Genomic DNA, 19599 nt, shown 5'->3' on the forward strand with positions numbered 1-19599 from the left:
CCGCGTGAGCTGGGATTTCTTGTTCAGAAAACTCAGCATAGGGTCTAAATCACATTGTGAAGTCACTGCCCTGGTGTTTGCATCTCTGTGCCAGGAAAGTCATCTGAACCATTGAAATTAGGCAACAAGCCCAGCCAGAGTGGGGCTCAGTTGGTTGAGCATCGTCCCATTCACCAAAAGGTTGCTGGTTCGTTCCCGGTCATAGCACATACCTGGATTGTAGGTTTCACCTGTCTCTCTCTCCCTCTGTCTCTCTTTCCCTCTGTCTTTCTCTTTTCCTCTCTCTAAGAATGTCCTTGGGTGAGGATGAGAAGAGGAGAGGAGAGGAGAGGAGAGGAGAAGAGAGAAGAGAGAAGAGAGAAGAGAGAAGAGAGAAGAGAGAAGAGAGAAGAGAGAAGAGAGAAGAGAGAAGAGAGAAGAGAGAAGAGAGAAAAGAGAAGAGAGAAAAGAAGAGGGAAGGGAAGGGAAGGGAAGGGAAGGGAAGGGAAGGGAAGGGAAGGGAAGGGAAGGGAAGGGAAGGGAAGGGAAGGGAAGGGAAGGGAAGGGAAGGGGGTAATAATTTGGATGGCACCTTTCCACTCAAGGATCATCCAGGGACTTAGTTGTGCATCTAACAACCACCAGTCCTGACTGCCTGGGGTCATCTCGCTTCCCAATAGTTTTTAGGCTGGTTTTAACGTCTCACTGCTTCCCTCTCGAGTAGAACTGTATTTTCATGGGCACCATGGCCTTTCCTTTCTGAATGATGCCTTCATGGTTGACGTGTTGGAATGAGAGAGCTGTCAGGCTTCACTCTCTCTGTCCACATAACCAGCTGTCCCAGATACATTGTGTAAAGGACTTCCCTTTCCCCACTGGCCTGAGCCAGCGCCTCCACTGAAGACTGCCTGTCTGTCCTTACCCCACGCAGCCTTCGTTACCATGGCCTTCGAGTCAGTCGGGAAGGCAGTCAGCATGAGTCCTACAGCTTGGTTCTTTACCAGGATTGCTTTCGCGAGTCTGGGCCCTTTGCATTTCCACATAAATTTTAGAATTAGATTTTCAATTTCTATAAAAAGAAAAGCCCTACTGTGATAGGATTGGGATTGCTTTATATCTATAGATTAATTTAGGGGGACTTTCCATCAGGAACTTGCATATCTCTCAAGTGTGCTTAGATCTCCTCTCTGCACTGTCATTGTTTTCAGCATGTAGGTCTTGCACATGTCTTATTAGATTTTTTCCTAGGTTATTATATTTTTAATCTTTATTTCATCTGGGCCTGAAGTCGTCTTTGTGGGATAGTTTTGATTACAACTTGAATTTGTTTAATAGATATTGGGCTATTTAGATTTTCTGGTTCTTTTAATATGACTTTTCTTAGTGTTTTTCAAGAAATGTGTTCATTTAAATTGCTTACTTTATTGAATATCAGTCTTACTATTCTTTTAATATCTGTAGGATCTGTAATAATGTAGTCTTTAAAATTCCTGGTGTCAGTAATTTGTGTTTTCCTTGATCAAGCTTGCTAGGGGTTTACAATTTTATTAATCTTTTCGAAGGACCAAAGTTTTATTTTATCAATGACCTTTATTATTTGACTGCTTTAGACAAATTTCCTTGATTTTTACTCTTATTCTTACTTTCTTTCCTTCTACTTACCATAGATTTCATTGGTTTTGTTCCCTAGTTTCTTGAGGGAGGGTTCTACACTTTTCCTTTTGAAACAGTCATTTTAGGCTCACTGGGACTTCATGTTGCCTTTCTGCTTATAAATAACTTGAAGTTTGCCAGTTTCCTGTGTCCTCATCAAGTCGAGGGCATGGATTGTTCAGCTCTGCTTGTTCCTGTTGCTCTCCATCATTTTTTAGATATGTGGGGATTGGATCTTGGTGTCTGCCATTATCTTAGGCTGCCTAGAAATATCCAGTATCAGTAACTTAAAAGCTCTTAGAAGTTTATAAACCTTCATGGGAAAATTAGCACATGACCTGCATGGACATTTTACCGAAGAAGAAATACAAGTTACCGATGACTGTATGAAATGTTTTCAATCTCATTGATAATGAAAGAAATGAAAGTCCTAGTAATGGTAAAATAATTTATCACATAAAATTCACTAAGGTTTAAAAAAGAGAATAAAAAAAGAGAAAATACCCAGATTGCCAATAGTTAAGAGAAGTGAATGTTATGATATACTGTGGATGGCTACAGACTTAATGAAAGTTAATTTAAGTCTCTAAATGTCTGTGTTTTAAAGATACAAGTTGAAATATTTATGAACTCCACTGACTGGGTGTCTCAGCCTCCCTCACCTCCAGCTTCTGTGCTGGCAGAACGAAGTCACAACTGTTCCTGCCTCATAGAGGCGACATGAAATTGAATGAGACATTCCACACAGAATGCCTGACACCCATGGGTACACACACAGTATGTGCTGTCCTTACTTTATCATGGTGATGGCGATGATGGAGAAGATGATAGATAGATGGTAGATAGATGATTGATAAATAACTAGATTATAGATAGATAATAGATAGATAGATAGATGATAGTTGGTATGTAGATAATAGATAAATAAATAGATAGATAATAGATGATAGATAGATGGTAGATAGATGATAGATAGAATGCTCACTGGTCATGCAGTTAGGTCCTATGTGCATCTTCACTAGTGGCGGCTCTGGAAGCCACTGCAGGATGGTCGAGAGAGCTTGCTTTGCAAATGGAGACTTTAAGTCAAGTACAACAGCCACATCCCTACTTTTCTCCACACACACAAAGTCCACAATAATTATAGATATAACAGATTTAATCATCATAAAAGCATTGTGAATAACAAACACAAGCAAATTTAAAATCAAGATGAAATGGATGCATTGTTACAAAATATTTTAAGATACCAAAACTTATCTATATTATAAAGAGGTGATATGCAAATTAGACTGGGACTCCGTAATGGGTCATGACCAGACAGGAGGAGGTTGCTAGCGCAGGTGAGGCCCAGAGCGGAGATGGAGACAAAGGCGGGGGGCCTGCACGAGCCTGTGCGGTGGCTCAGGTGGCCCCAGAGTGGACACAGGCCGGGGAGCCGGGTGACGCTGTGAGTCAGGTGTGGGTTCCGGCCCCCTGTGGCGCTGTCCGGCCTGACTCCCATGGCGGACGGCGCTGCGCGAGTCAGGCATGGGTTCCGGCCCCCCGCTGGGTGCCTCCTTGCATGGCAGGAGGCGGGGCACCTCCTTGTGCAATTTCAATTGCGTGCTGGGTCTCTAGTATTTAAATAATTTAAGCCTGAATATGCTAACAGCCATTAAATAAATGACATAGTACTAAAATCTACCCATTTTCACTAACCATCTCCCCAGAATACACCTAAACTGGATGATCTAAGAGGTGAGGTGAACCAAACTCTCAAGGAACACATGAACCCCATCTTAAATAAGTGGGTCCAGAAAAATGAAAGCTGGGGGAGGGGGCCGACTCATGTCTGATGATTATGTGTACTTGACCCCCAAATTAGAGAAGCTTATAGTCTGGCTTTTCCTTAAATATGGAATACATTTATGAAAAATTCCCCAGTGAAATGAATCAATTCATAGCATATAAAGTTACGATCAGATATGTTTACCCCATGTGTGCCAGGGATTCTTCATCGGGAAATCTGTCCCTGTAAGTCGCCACATTAATAGACTAACAAAAATGTGTGTGGTTATTTCAGTAGATACAGAAATATCACTTGATGGAGTTCAACACTTTTTCATTATAAAACCCTTTAGAAAAACCAGAACATAGTAAAGAAGAAGGTGAACGCGTGAGGAAGTCACACAGGTGAAACGAAAGGCTTGTGTTTAGTTTCAAGTATTGATGGTGTGTCATCTTGTCCTGATGATGTTTACTTTTTATAAAGTAGATTTGTAATCATGGCAAGAACAAGAACCCAAGTCTTGAGCCTCATAAACCATGACCAAATGCCCATGTCATCTGCTAACTGGGGACCTGTTGCAAAATGATCATAAATAAACGGACAGTAAGCATTTCTGGGGATTATGAATGCGGACTACAAAGCAGGGGAGAAAAGGTTGAAAGCTCAAGCAAAACCACGCTTGTAGTAATTTATTTCGAGTGATTGCATGAATGTATCTTGAGGCCAACTGGATTTTTGTTTCTTTCAGTCCCTGGACGGCTTTGCTCTGGTGGTGAGCGCGGAAGGGGTGATATTTTATGCATCAGCAACGATCGCAGACTACCTGGGCTTCCACCAGGTGAGCAAACCCTCTCTCTGCCGTGTGATAGGTCCCGTTACCTGTAAATGCTCATTCTTCAGGGTTTAAACATCTCCAAAATCACGCTTTCCTTATCACAGAGGTTTTAAGGAAGCATTTGTCTGGGGCTCAGTCATGGCAAGAGGTGTGACTGTGTCCAGGGCGTCCCGAATCTCAACAGCAGCCATGGTGCTGACTGTGGCACAGCCCCCACACTCGTCACGCTCTGGCGAGTCCTTGCCAGCAGCATCGATCGATGCCTTAAACACCAGGACAAAGTGTGTTCTGGAAACGCCCTCTTGGATGCTCAGATAATCCACTTGGAAGGTTGCTGCAGACCAGCCAGCGAGGTGGTTCCAGACATTGGGGCCAAGAGCTGCAGCCGAGGCCCATCAAATGCTGAGACCCAGAAGGGCAGCTCCTCTAAGAAAAGGTGCAATGAGAAGTCCCACCCAAAACCCAGGAAAGGAAAAGGACACTTCTCTGCGTGGCAAGGGCACTGGCCCCTCTGACACTCCTGAGAGGCGTCCCCACATCAGCCCCGCTACAGGGGAGGCTGCCTGGGGTGTTTCTCCCTGGGCTGCACTCGGCAGTGTGTGACATACACCCTGTCCATGTCCTGAGATGAGTCTCTCATCCCTAGGACAATACAAGCACCAGGTGTGGCCAGCTTAGCCCTGGTGCCCTCCCTGTCCACTGTCCCCTCCTGTACATCACAGAAGCTCTGGGGTGCCTCATTTACACAATGCTGTTCACCCCTAAGTGGCCAGTAGATTGGTGGGCACGCCTGGGGTTAATGGCTCCCTCGCTGGTGGACAGGGCAAGAATGTGGACACGACTTGAATCCAGCCCCCAGTGGTGAAGTTTTAACGGACTTTCCTCAATTGCTTGGGCAGGGCTGAGTCTAGAGAGACGCGTTTGGTTTGCCTTTTCGTGCTGTCACCAAGAGTTGCCCCGTGAATTCTTTAGCCGTTATTCGGAGGTCTTAGCGCAGACGTTGGCTCGGTGATCAAGGCAGGGGTCCTGCAGAGCAGCCTGGGTTCCAGGTCTGAACTTGTCATTGGACCTTTGTTTTATTGGAGCTGGGTTATTTCCCTCCAAGAGTTAGAAGTAAAGAAAAAGTTTTGCCTTTTATTATAAGGAAATTGTTTCCAAATGCCATTAAATCAGGCATCGACTCTAATTTATGCAAAATATTTCATAAAAATCTGAGAACAGCTTTGTGCGATTGTGAGCTCCTTGTGCAAAAATGATTTACAAAGTCAGGAGCCAGGTTCTTCCTATCACAGCCTGAGCCCATTGTCTATCTCAGGTCCAGTACTTTTTGTGGTGAATACATAGGCTTAGGCGTATATTTCAGTCGCCGGTTTTTGATTGAAGGAGCTGTCTGTCCTCACACAGGGCAGCAGTGGGGAGGCTGTCCCCGTGTGAGCCAGGGCGCCTGTGGAGCGTGTTGACTTTGCACGAAAAAGTAAAGATGATAACTGCTGGCATGAGGATTTTGTTCAAGTAATGCTTTTATTCTTAACTCCCTAATGATGGTTTAGAGCTAAAATAACGGCTGCTTTTGCTTGATCAAAGCCATGTTTTTGTCTATTTGAATAATTGTTATATTATTCTCTGCCTTCCTCGCATTTTTCCCACCATTTACTTCTCTTGACCTCACTTCCTAGGAATCAAGCTCTAGGAGATTAAGAAAGAAGAAGGGTGGTCAGATGTGCCACACTAATGATTACAATACAGATCCTTGTTTCCTCAAACTGAAAACATTCACATTTAATGTCTTCAAATTGGCCTTAGTCAGGAATGCCCTTTCCGGTTTTATTATGCCCTCCTCCAAGTTCATCTGTCCCCTGTTTTGGTTGAGCTGCAGACTCATACCTTGCATGTTAATTCCACACATTCCTTTCGTTAATAACTACGGTGTGACGATGACAAACGGCACCCAGGGAGACCTGTGGGCGGCCCACTGCCTTCCGGGTTCTGTAAGGCTTGGGGTCACTGACTAACACTCACGAGGGAATAATGTGAACCACAGTGAGAACCATGACTGCTCAGTGCTCAGAGGTGAGCCTACTCTTTTCCTTAAACAAAGCCATCGAGGGGGAAATGCCATCTATCTGCAATAGGATGGAAAAACACCCAATTCTCAGTAAGGACTCAAGAATATAAAACAATCTTTAAAGAAATTAAAGAAGATCCAGATAAATTAAGGGATAGGCCATATTTATGAGTTGGAGTACCCAATCTATATATATAAAAGGCTAAGTGACCAACCATCCGTCCATCTGACCATCTGACCGACTGACCGGCCAGTACATATGACGCACACTGGCAATTTAAAAATAAATGTTGACTCGCGCATGCGCGATACATATAAAGCTTTCGCTGGTGCCAATCGCACTCGTGTGTTTCAATCTAGATCGTGAATTTGGTTGACACTTCTATTATAGAGAAAGGGCGAATAGCAATATTAAAATATTTCTTCTAATTAATTTCCTTTCAATGTGCACAAATCTGTGCACCGGGCCACTCATATTATCATAAAGATGTCAGATCAAGTTATAGAATTAGTGACATTACCACAAAAACTGAGCAGCTCTTCTGGAAATTGGCAAGCTAATTGGAGGTGCAGAAAGCTAAGGTGATCCGAGCAGGTTAAGGGAGTGGGAGGGACTTTGGGGGACCTATGATCCTGGATACAAGACTTCCTACAAAACTCAGTAGTTAAGATAGTATGGCCTCAGTGCGGGGACAGACAAATGGACCCGCAGGGGAACTGGCAGTCAGAGCAGACAGGTGTGCACACATGATAAAGGCGGTCTTGCCGATGGTGGGGAAATGGTCAATAAATGGAGCTTGTGAACCAGATCTACTGGCAGGAAAATTAATCTTGATTCTTGCCTCACACCATACACAATACATATTAGGTGGATGTAGAAGTTTCTAGGAGATAACAGAGCAGAAGTAGGAGATCTATGGGGAAAGATTCCTTAGGACAAAACCCCATCCCCGAGGAAAGATTGATGAATTCAACTGTGTTAGATCCATTAAGAGAGCAGGAAGGCAGGCCAGGGAGTGGAGATGTTTGCAATGGAACACGCCCAATAAAGTCCTCGTGACCAGAACAGACAGAGAACGCTGACAAGTCAGCACGACGGCTCCATGGAAAATGGAGAAAAAGACACAAATGGCCAACATGCACGCACACACGACACGTGTACACACACACTCACATCTAAAGACCAATAAATCTGTGAGATGCTCAATTTCCTTAGATTTCATGATGTGCAAATTAAAACCACACTAAGAAACCATGACACATTTGCCACAGAGGCTCAAATGAGAAGGGCTGAAGTGCCGAATGTCGGCGAGAATGGAAAGCAACTGGGCTTTTGCACTCGCCACGCGAGGGTGTGACTTGTGCACTCACTTTGAAAAGCTGTTTGGCATCATCTCCTGAAGCTGAACTTTGGCTCCCATGCCCGAGTAATTCCACTCCTGGGTGTGCTCTCAGAGACGCAGCCGCGTCACGCCAACGGGCCCAGGCAGGGAACAGCCCAAATGTCCGTCAGCAGGAGAGGGGATTAGCCAGAGGTGGGGTACTCATACAGCAAAACTCATACAACGATGGGGGTGAAAACTGCCACAACGTGCACACGTGGGTGAATGGACAGGCACCAAGGAGCATAGCACACAGCGCTCCACTTACGTGCAGGCCAGCGTGCCCGCCCCCGGGAAGGAGAGAGGGAGAGGCCCACGGGGCGCTGTGGGTGTCCTGCTTGCTGATTGGGCGGTGGTTACATGGGGAACTCAGCACGCTGTATATTTATGATATGGGTACTTTCCAGCCTAGAAGTTATACTGGAATCACAAAAGTGTATTAGGAAAACATCCCTGTGGGTAGTGCACTTGCCATCATAGAGCCCCAGCTAAGGTGAGAGCCATCAGGGGAGCTGGAAGCCACCAGGTGAGACAAGACCTTCGGGTGAGGTGGGAGCTGCCAGGTGAGGTGCGAGCCAGCAGGTCTGAAGCTGGAGGGAAAGCCTGGTGCGTCCCCTTCCACCAGGAGCTGGCCTCTGCCTGTTGGTCCCACATTCATGTCCAGAGCCCCTGACCCTGGACAACACTGACCAAGGGCACCACCACTTCTGACCTCTGTGTCCACTTCTCTCTGTGAAAACAGTCTGTTTGGACTGTGGGGTGCACAGAGATTGGGGTCCAACTTCACATTCCTGCTCTGCCTCCCTGAGGGTGTCTTATTTGACATTCGGGGCATCCGGCCTCCGCCAGAGTTACAGGAAGAAGTCGTGGGAGATGTGTACAGGCCCTTGTCATTTATCAACAGACTCTGAGGACGTTTTCACCGACAATAGCCACAGTCTTCATGGTCCTGGTTGTGGCCTCTGTGCCCCAGACGGTGGCTTCCCAGTGTGGACCTGGGGCCGCAAGGGTCGGCCTCTGTGCCGAGCAAAGGGAGGACAGAGGACCAGAGAGAGGGCTGTGGACGGTGCGGCCCTGGGGCATCCTGGAAGGGGGTGGGCGGGGCCTGGAGGTGCCAGGAAGAAGGAAGTCACTGGCCAGGAGGCACTGGTGCTCCTACCTCACCCCCAGGGGTGATTTCCTAATAAACTTTTGGCTGCAAAGTGCCCAAATCATACAGCGTGATGAGTTTCCGGAGTCCCTGAGGCCGGAACCAATTTAGAAAAGTGGGTATCTTGGCTCTAGAAGGCATTTGGTCTGAGCCTCGCTCTGCCCCCGAAGTCACCACCCAGCTGGTGGGTGGAGATTGGGGGGCTCTGTGTTCCAGGTGGCATGGCCGGTCCTCCCAGGGAGGGAATGGCCTGGAGGCCACACTCCAGTCTTTTCTGTGGACTTTCTCTTCACAGATAGGGCTCGCTCCAGAGAGCTGGATGAGGTGTTTGTGAGGTAGTCAGCACTAGGGACCGTGTGTAACTCCCTGGGGTAAGGCGGGGGTAACTGTTCACTGGGGACCGTGTGTAACTCCCTGGGCTAAGGCAGGGGTAACTGTTCACTGGGGACCGTGTGTAACTCCCTGGGGTAAGGCGGGGGTAACTGTTCACGGGAGACCATGTGAAAATCCCTGGGTAAGGCTGGGGTAACTTCACTGAGGACCGTGTATAACTCCCTGAGGTAAGGCGGGGGTAACTGTTCACGGGGGACCGTGTGTAGCTCCCTGGGGTAAGGCGGGGGTAACTTCACTGGGGACCGTGTGTAGCTCCCTGGGGTAAGGCGGGGGTAACTGTTCACTGAGGACCGTGTGTAACTCCCTGGGGTAAGGCGGGGGTAACTGTTCACGGGGGACCGTATGTAGCTCCCTGGGGTAAGGCGGGGGTAACTTCACTGAGGACCGTGTGTAACTCCCTGGGGTAAGGCGGGGGTAACTGTTCACGGGGGACCGTATGTAGCTCCCTGGGGTAAGGCGGGGGTAACTTCACTGGGGACCGTATGTAACTCCCTGGGGTAAGGCGGGGGTAACTTCACTGAGGACCGTGTGTAACTCCCTGGGGTAAGGCGGGGGTAACTTCACTGAGGACCGTATGTAGCTCCCTGGGGTAAGGCGGGGGTAACTTCACTGGGGACCGTGTGTAACTCCCTGGGCTAAGGCAGGGGTAACTGTTCACTGGGGACCGTGTGTAACTCCCTGGGGTAAGGCGGGGGTAACTGTTCACTGAGGACCGTGTGTAGCTCCCTGGGGTAAGGCGGGGGTAACTTCACTGGGGACCGTGTGTAGCTCCCTGGGGTAAGGCGGGGGTAACTGTTCACTGGGGACCGTATGTAACTCCCTGGGGTAAGGCGGGGGTAACTTCACTGGGGACCGTGTGTAGCTCCCTGGGGTAAGGCGGGGGTAACTGTTCACTGGGGACCGTATGTAACTCCCTGGGGTAAGGCGGGGGTAACTTCACTGAGGACCGTGTGTAACTCCCTGGGGTAAGGCGGGGGTAACTTCACTGAGGACCGTATGTAGCTCCCTGGGGTAAGGCGGGGGTAACTTCACTGGGGACCGTGTGTAACTCCCAGGGCTAAGGCAGGGGTAACTGTTCACTGGGGACCGTGTGTAACTCCCTGGGGTAAGGCGGGGGTAACTTCACTGGGGACCGTGTGTAGCTCCCTGGGGTAAGGCGGGGGTAACTGTTCACTGGGGACCGTGTGTAACTCCCTAGGGTAAGGCGGGGGTAACTTCACTGGGGACCGTGTGTAGCTCCCTGGGGTAAGGCGGGGGTAACTGTTCACTGAGGACCGTGTGTAACTCCCTGGGGTAAGGCGGGGGTAACTGTTCACGGGGGACCGTATGTAGCTCCCTGGGGTAAGGCGGGGGTAACTTCACTGGGGACCGTATGTAACTCCCTGGGGTAAGGCGGGGGTAACTGTTCACTGAGGACCGTGTGTAACTCCCTGGGGTAAGGCGGGGGTAACTTCACTGGGGACCGTATGTAACTCCCTGGGGTAAGGCGGGGGTAACTTCACTGAGGACCGTGTGTAACTCCCTGGGGTAAGGCGGGGGTAACTGTTCACTGGGGACCGTGTGTAACTCCCTGGGGTAAGGCGGGGGTAACTGTTCATGGGGGACCGTGGGTAGCTCCCTGGGGTAAGGCGGGGGTAACTGTTCACGGGGGACCGTGTGTAACTCCCTGGGGTAAGGCGGGGGTAACTGTTCACTGAGGACCGTGGGTAGCTCCCTGGGGTAAGGCGGGGGTAACTGTTCATGGGGGACCGTGGGTAGCTCCCTGGGTAAGGCGGGGGTAACTTCACTGGGGACCGTGGGTAGCTCCCTGGGGTAAGGCGGGGGTAACTTCACTGGGGACCGTGGGTAGCTCCCTGGGCTAAGGCGGGGGTAACTGTTCACTGAGGACCGTGGGTAGCTCCCTGGGGTAAGGCGGGGGTAACTGTTCATGGGGGACCGTGGGTAGCTCCCTGGGTAAGGCGGGGGTAACTTCACTGGGGACCGTGGGTAGCTCCCTGGGGTAAGGCGGGGGTAACTTCACTGGGGACCGTGGGTAGCTCCCTGGGGTAAGGCGGGGGTAACTGTTCACTGGGGACCGTGTGTAACTCCCTGGGCTAAGGCGGGGGTAACTGTTCACGGGGGACCGTGTGTAGCTCCCTGGGGTAAGGCGGGGGTAACTGTTCACGGGGGACCGTGTGTAGCTCCCTGGGGTAAGGCGGGGGTAACTGTTCACTGAGGACCGTGGGTAGCTCCCTGGGGTAAGGCGGGGGTAACTGTTCACTGGGGACCGTGGGTAGCTCCCTGGGGTAAGGCGGGGGTAACTGTTCACTGAGGACCGTGTGTAACTCCCTGGGGTAAGGCGGGGGTAACTTCACTGGGGACCGTGGGTAGCTCCCTGGGTAAGGCGGGGGTAACTTCACTGGGGACCGTGGGTAGCTCCCTGGGGTAAGGCGGGGGTAACTTCACTGGGGACCGTGGGTAGCTCCCTGGGGTAAGGCGGGGGTAACTGTTCACTGGGGACCGTGTGTAACTCCCTGGGCTAAGGCGGGGGTAACTGTTCACGGGGGACCGTGTGTAGCTCCCTGGGGTAAGGCGGGGGTAACTGTTCACGGGGGACCGTGTGTAGCTCCCTGGGGTAAGGCGGGGGTAACTGTTCACTGAGGACCGTGGGTAGCTCCCTGGGGTAAGGCGGGGGTAACTGTTCACTGGGGACCGTGGGTAGCTCCCTGGGGTAAGGCGGGGGTAACTGTTCACTGAGGACCGTGTGTAACTCCCTGGGGTAAGGCGGGGGTAACTGTTCACTGGGGACCGTGTGTAACTCCCTGGGGTAAGGCGGGGGTAACTGTTCACTGAGGACCGTGTGTAGCTCCCTGGGGTAAGGCGGGGGTAACTGTTCACTGGGGACCGTGTGTAACTCCCTGGGGTAAGGCGGGGGTAACTGTTCACGGGGGACCGTGTGTAACTCCCTGGGGTAAGGCGGGGGTAACTGTTCACGGGGGACCGTGGGTAGCTCCCTGGGGTAAGGCGGGGGTAACTTCACTGGGGACCGTGTGTAACTCCCTGGGGTAAGGCGGGGGTAACTGTTCACTGAGGACCGTGTGTAACTCCCTGGGGTAAGGCGGGGGTAACTGTTCACTGAGGACCGTGGGTAGCTCCCTGGGGTAAGGCGGGGGTAACTGTTGCGATGTTTCAGACGGACGTGATGCACCAGAACATTTATGACTACATCCACGTGGACGACCGCCAGGACTTCTGCCGGCAGCTCCACTGGGCCATGGACCCGCCCCAGGTGGTGTGTGGGCAGCCCCTGCGCTCGGAGACAGGTGGGTCTCACCGAGACTGGGAGCCCGGCTTGTCAGCACGTGGACTGCCCGGGAAACGGCCACCCGACCTGCATCTCCTTCCCTTCACATGAGTGCAGCGTCCCCCTCTTCCAGTGACCTCCTCCTGCATTCCTCTTGCCCCTCCAGACGGCCCACAGGGCTCTCGGGCTCCTGAGCCTGATGGCTGATGGCGTCTCTGCTCTGCCAGGGCTCAGGAACCCCTCCCCAAAAAGCTGTGGTGCTCGTCTTCCCCCAGGCACGCAGTCTTCCAGGGAATTCCTTTGGCCCCATTCGATTTACCTTAAAAAAGAAAGCCCCCAGAGATGGTTGTCTGCTCACAGATGTGCCCCTTGCGGGCAGGACCCCCTCCTGGCAAAGCCCCACGAGACCCAGACCGAGGCCCCTGCCCACTCAGGACACGCTCGGCAGGCGTCCAGCTCCTGCGGAGGCGGCAGGGCAGCCTGGCGCGCAGGGGACGCGCACTCGGGCACGAGGAGACAGGGTGCCTCCCGCTGGGGCCCAGCCCGGGGGAATGAGTCCCGGTCTCCCCAGAAGTTGTAAACGATTCAAGAAAAGTTTCCAACACAGCCTCACGCAACAGCATAATTTCCTCATAAAGCTGAGTGAAGAAAGCAAACCCAGGTACTCACACGCAAGCCCGTTCTATCAAGCTCAAAAGGGACAGACTAAACAACCGGTGTGTCACACGTGCAGTCCCACTGAAGTGACATGTTTCGTTTTCTTAATCCTCACCAGCGCATGTGTTTTTATTGATTTTTTTTTGTATTGTGGATGTTTTTTTTGGCCTTTTATTATATAGGATTTTATTGGGGTGACATTGGTCTACATGAACATATAGGTTACATGTGCGGATTACTCATTTATAAAATCTGTGTATAGGACCATATGCCCACCACCCAAAGTCAAATCTCCTGTCACCGAGAGAGGAGGGGGTAGGGAGAGAGAAACATTGATTGGTTGCTACTGTACTAGCCCCAACCGGGGATCGAACCCACAACTTAGGCCTGTGCCCTGACTGGGAATCAAATCCGCATCCTGTTGGTGTATGGGATGACGCTCCAACCAACCGAGCCACCCAAGGGCTGAAGTGACGTTTTTAAAGGCAAAGGACTGTGAGCACATTTGTGGGAGCAGCTGTGACTATGGGGTGTTGGGGACAGGGGATGGGCGGGAGCACAGGGGACGCGTGAATTGCGCCCTACAGGGTGGGCGTGTTACATGGTGATAGCTGGCTGTTGCAGGCACAGCCTTGCTTATCAGCGTGTTTTTTTCCGTTTCCCTGTCACTGCCCTCGGGCTCCCACCCCCGCCTGCACCCACCTGGGCAGGAGAGGATATCATCCTGGGGAGGCTGCTCCGGGCCCAGGAGGGGGCCGCCGGCCCCACCGAGTACTCGGCCTTCCTGACGCGCTGCTTCGTCTGCCGCGTGCGCTGCCTGCTGGACAGCACCTCGGGCTTCCTGGTGAGTGAGCGGTGGGGGCTGCAGGGAGGTTCGGGTGCCCTGTGTCCTGTGGTGGAAGGAACGGAGGGGGAAGTGAGGGGCTGGGGGGTGACCTGCATGCGGTTCTCAGCAGGACTGGATGATGGCAGGTGGGTGAATGAGAGTGAATCTGAGACACCTGAGACCAGGAGAGGACATGACTCAGCTGACGTGTTAAAGCTCTGCAGTAGGCCTTACACTGCTCTGGGTTTTAACTTATGTTTAGATGTACCTTTATTTCAAATTCATTTGCAAAGATTTTCCCAACAAGCACCCGAGACCCCGTTCCTGCCAGGCCGTTGGGTTTAAGCTCTTCTCTTGCAGATAGATACTGTGCCCCCACGTCTCATGTTTAACCGTTTCCTCGTCCAGCTTCTCCCTGAAGGGATGAAGGGAAGGGAGGAGACGTCCTCCGGGGGGCACAACAGAGCAGAGCGCCCAGCCCGTGCCAGCCTCTGTCCACCTCCCAGACTGTGTTCCAGAGCCCCTGTCGCTTCCCCTCCCCAGCCCAGTCCCCACACTCTCCTCGGGGTCACAGCCTCCCTAGAGGCCCAGCACCCCCATCCTTGGGCAGCAATTCAACACCAGACCCTCTGACCCCAGGGCCTTTCACCATCAGTGCTGCAGGGCAGGGCCCTGGGGGGTGGGGGCAGGGCTCTGGGGCTCAGTCTCCAGCCCTGCCTGGGTGTGTGCACTGCTGCCCCCGACCACTGTACACCCTCCCAGCCCCGCCTAGCCCCGTGCCCAAGAGGAGTTGTCTCCCCCTCCTGGACTTGGGGCCCCTACCTGGGGTCTGTGTCCCCACCTGGACGATGAGCCCCTCGAGGGTCCATCTCCACACCTGGGCTATTTGGTGTTTGGTGTTTGGCAAAGCCCCGGAGTGTTGGGCCAGGGCTGGGCTGGAGGTTTCTAGCAGGTGCTCAGTGTGCATGTAGGAAGGGAAGACGGACAGAGGACGGTGGTGTGTCTGCGAATCGTCAGTGGCTCTGGAAGAGGGAGCCGTTCCTGCAGACCAGCCCTCGGGCGCCACCTACCGGCTGGCCGCATCAGTGCCTGTCTCACCGATCTTGTTTTGCTCCACCTTTTCCAGCTCAGAGCCCTTTGAGCCACTGCACACACACCCCCGCCCCATCCCAGTCCCAGACTTTCGGGAAATGCACACAAAAACCATCCCACATCAGAGCTGCCCCGCAGCCCTGGGCTGAGGGCCAGACCCCCTCAGGACTCGAGACCCTCGGCATCACTCACTGGGGCGCCCAGCCCAGGTCTCTGCAGGCAGGGCTCAGTACAGAGGCGGAGACGGACCAGCCGGTAGCTGCAGTTTCATAAACCTTTACCTGTTGGTTGGTTGTTTTGTTTCTGCATTGACAATTGTCTTAATAAAAACATTATTTGTGCATAATACAAATTCAGTCACTTCAGAACAGTAGAGAATGAAACTAAGGTTCCTCCTTTGCATTTACCTGCTTCTCCAGATGCCACGGCTCCTACACATGTCCCTCCTGGGGTGCTTCCCCAGTTTCTGGCTCCCCTCTCCCCATACTCCTCCTCCTCAGCTCCACCCTGACCCCTGAGGAAGCAGAGCCGCTGCTGGGTCTGGGAGACCCTCCCCTCAGGTCCCTGTGTCCTTCACGCTCACGTGTGAGGGTTGGCTCGCACACCCACACACCCGTGAGTGCACACACGAGCGCATGCTTGTCCATTACAGGAGATTACAGAGACTCCAGGGCACCGGGAACCACTCGGGGGCCTGGGGGCAGTTCCTGTCCCACGGAGGCCAAGCAGGGAGACATGCTGGTGCCCGCCTCCTCAGTGACGGAGGATAAGGCTCTTGTCCGTGTTCCGATCCCCGAGAACGTCATTTCCACCCCCTTTGACCATGTCGCTAATCGCTCTGTGAACACATTTCTGTCCTTAAAACATCAGACGATGCAGTTCCAAGGGAAACTCAAATTCCTGTTTGGCCAGAAGAGGAAGGCGCCGTCGGGAACAGTCCTGTCCCCTCGGCTCTCGCTGTTCTGCGTCGTGGTGCCCGTGCTCCTGCCTTCGGTGGCCGAGATGAAAATGAAGGGTGCGTTTCTGCGGGCGAAGCACAGGGCAGACGGCTCGACCGCCATGGACACGAAGTGAGTAAGCCCCTGGGCAGCCACGCTCACCGTCCTGGTGCTTAAAGCGGAGCGCCTGACACGGAGCACTTCCTATATCTTCTTCATCTTCGGAAAGCGAGGAAGAGAGAGAAATGTGGTGTTTTTTAAGCTAGCACATTATGGGAGCAACTGTTAGCAAAACAGAAATGCTTCTGTGAACCGTGGCAGCAAACACTGCCTCCACCATTTGGCCCTAAATCCTCCAGTTTTAGTCAAGCCCCAGCGGCCACCTGCACAGCTGTCCCTTAGGGGGCCAGGTGTGAGCGTCCACTCCTCATCAGCACCCACGATTCACCTCTGATGTCTTCCATGACCATTTAGAGCAGGGGTGGGAGTCTTTTTCCTGCCAACAGCCATACAAAATTATCAACTTAAACATTAACCACTATATTTGGTTAAACATTTAATTAACTCACCCTAATGCCTTGGCAGGGCCAGACCAAATGATCTCGCTGGCCTTATAGGGCCTGCGGGCTGGACGTTCCCCACTGGCACGGTGATTAGAAAATCTGACAGCAGACACGGTCGGTGACTGGAGCGCTCCCGTTGTGTGCTCTGCTTTCTCGAGATGCTCATTCTCATGTCCGCGCGCTGTGGTGTGGTCTGCCTCGGGGCTGCAGTTGGAGCCACTGCCTTCACGGCAGGAGCCCCCACCTTGCTGCTGCTGTTCTCACACGTCTGCACTGAAGGTGGCTCCCAGGAACACAGCCGTGGGCCTGGGGCTGCCCCCCGGGTCCCTGACACGCGCCAGCATGCTAAGACAGCAGTTTTGTGGAGTGGTTTTAAGTGAAATATATATGTCTTTTAAAAGGGCAGGAGGCTCTGGCTCTGGGCCAGCCAGGTGGGCTGGATTTGAATCCCACTCCTGCCCCTGCTAGAGGGATGGCCTCAGGCAAGTCACTTTAAAGATGTAATATGTCATGACACACGAGAGAGAAACAACAGAATAGCCAGTGAAAACAGCTATAAGTGTAAGTGATGAAGCAAGCTAAATCGGGAAGGTGTGCTGAAGGGCAAAGGTTATTGTCCAAAGACCAACCTACTGTGCAGAGCCCATTGCAAAGGACTTAATGTGCCTGGTGGGGGATGAGTCTGTCCACACCTGCTTTCTTACCACCTGGACGAACACCCTCATACTCTGAATTATTTTCCATCTTCATTTACTGTCTTGGAGTTCTCTGTGTTTTTAAGATGTTGTAGCCTGATAATTATAATTGAAACTATATAGTGACTTTTCTATTTTCTGTATATGTTTTTCCAACCCTACAAACAAGAGAGGAAAATTCTACCTTTTCCATCCACTCCTAGAGGTCTGTGTGCAAGCTGGGCTTCTGCCTCCCCCTGGCGTCCATGTGGGGAAGCGCAGGCTGACTGCACAGGTGCTGTGAATGCATGGGGTTGCACACACAATGCCAGTTGAGTCAATATTAGGTATCATATTGTACAGAATTTTCTTAAAACTCAGAATAGGGAAAGACAAAGGCCCTCAGAGAACGTTGATTCTGTTCAACATTCTAAGAAAGGAGAGAACAACTGCCTGGAGCTTCCTGGTTTGGGAATTTCCAGCTGCTCTGAATGGAATTCCTAAACCAAGGTTTAGTTCAGGCGTCATGTTCGCTTCCCTCTGAGCTCAGAGACAGTGGAAGGTGCAAACTCAGAGAATCGGAGGCCCTGAGGGCTGCTCTGGATGTGTTTTGTGGTCCCTGCAGGTGCTATTCAAGTTCTTCACAACTTTCCTGACAGGTTTGTGACACACCTTCATGCCTGATTGTACATGGATTCTGTATGTGTAAATCCATCTACGTATTTGTGCTCCAAAATCAATACCCAGGGGCCTTGGCAGTCATTCATAGTCATGCCCAGAGTGACAGATATTTGAGTCGTCCAATGAACATGTTCCAACTGAGAGAGACATTTCACCTCTTCCTCTGCTCTTTCCTTTCCCTTCTCTTGTCTCTGTTCCCTTATCTCTGTTCTTAGCCTCTGCCTCTCACTCCTGTTCTCCTGTCTGTTCTGCTACAGAGATGACCAGGGGTGGAGAGGGGGGCAGGGGACAGCAGGGCAGGAGGCTCTGGCTCTGGGCCAGCCAGGTGGGCTGGATTTGAATCCCACTCCTGCCCCTGCTAGAGGGATGGCCTCAGGCAAGTCACTTAACACTTCTGAGCGTATATTTTTCTTTATTTAAAAAAAATGTTTTTATTGATTTCAGAGAGGAAGGGAGAGGGAGAGAGAGAAGCAACATCAATGATGAAAGAGAATCATTGATGGGTTGCCTCTTGCACACCTCCCATTAGGGGTCGAGCCTGAAACCCAGGCATGTGCTGGACTGGGAATCAAACTGTGATCTCCTGGTTCATAGGTCAATGCTCATCCACCAAGCCACACCCATCGGGGACCTGTATTTTTTTCTTGAAAATTAATTTTAAAAAAAGAATCTAGCAGAATGCATTTCCTCAGGCTTAAGATTCTGCCTAAGCTCCGTGATAGGTGTGTGTATGTGTGTGCGTATCTGTGTGCGTGTGCATGTGTGTGCGCATGTTCAGGGACGATGGCTCAGTGTTCACTAATTTAGTCGTTCACGTTGACTGTGTAGAGCAGGGGGTGGGGAACATCCGGCCCACAGGCTGTATAAGGCCCGAAAAATCATTTGGTCTGGCCCTGCCAAGGCATTAGGGGTGAGTTAATTAAATGTTTGACCAAATACAGCAGGCTAATGTTTAAGTTAATAATTTTGTATGGCCAGGGAATGATGTTATAAATACCTAAATGGCCCTTGGCAGAGAAAGGTTCCCCACCTCTGGTGTAGAGCATAACAAGTGTAAATGACAAGAATTTACTGTATTTTCATTCTGGCCACCCAGAATACAATAAAGGCACTGAAAAGTCATCCAATGTGCAGGTCTACTTTTTGAAGCAAATACATTAGGCCTTTATTGGCCTAAAAAGTGACACGCATTGGAATTTTTAGCAAATCTCTAGTTGAGAAAAGACTTGATGATCTATACAAAATTAAAAAGTATGAGTCACTGTTGTGTCTCCCCCTCCTAGCCATAACTGTAATGCCTGTCATGTTATTAACGTCCACCATCAGCACATGTCATCTGCATATTATTTTGCAATTATCTGTTCTCTGCAGAGCAAAAGCCACCAGGAGTCTGTGTGTATCAGAATTGCACGGAAAACCCAATTACTTAGCAGGTACTTTTAAAAGTTCACTATGTTACCCTTTTTGTTATTTTAAAATATGTTTTTATTGATTTCAAAGAGGAAGGGAGAGTGAGAGAGCGAGATAGAAACATCCATGATGAGAGAGAATCATTGATTGGCTGCCTCCTGCATGCCCCCACCGGGGATCGAGCCCACAACCTGGGCATGTGCCCTGACCGGGAATTGAACCATGACTTTCTGGTTCATAGGTCGAT

General features: G+C 51.2%; 1 protein-coding gene across 1 annotated transcript in view; it reads left to right on the forward strand.

The window, feature by feature from the left end:
* Positions 1–19599, forward strand: part of AHRR (aryl hydrocarbon receptor repressor) — a 74950-nt gene that overhangs the window by 49749 nt on the left and 5602 nt on the right. The window contains exons 5-9 of the mRNA XM_079760337.1: positions 4152–4241; positions 12401–12530; positions 13879–14012; positions 15957–16156; positions 19314–19375. Coding sequence (XP_079616463.1) covers positions 4152–4241; positions 12401–12530; positions 13879–14012; positions 15957–16156; positions 19314–19375 — 616 coding nt within the window. The remainder of the gene's footprint in view (positions 1–4151; positions 4242–12400; positions 12531–13878; positions 14013–15956; positions 16157–19313; positions 19376–19599) is intronic.

Source organism: Cnephaeus nilssonii (assembly GCF_951640355.1).
Source record: "Cnephaeus nilssonii genome assembly, chromosome: 2".
Lineage (NCBI taxonomy): Eukaryota > Metazoa > Chordata > Mammalia > Chiroptera > Vespertilionidae > Cnephaeus > Cnephaeus nilssonii.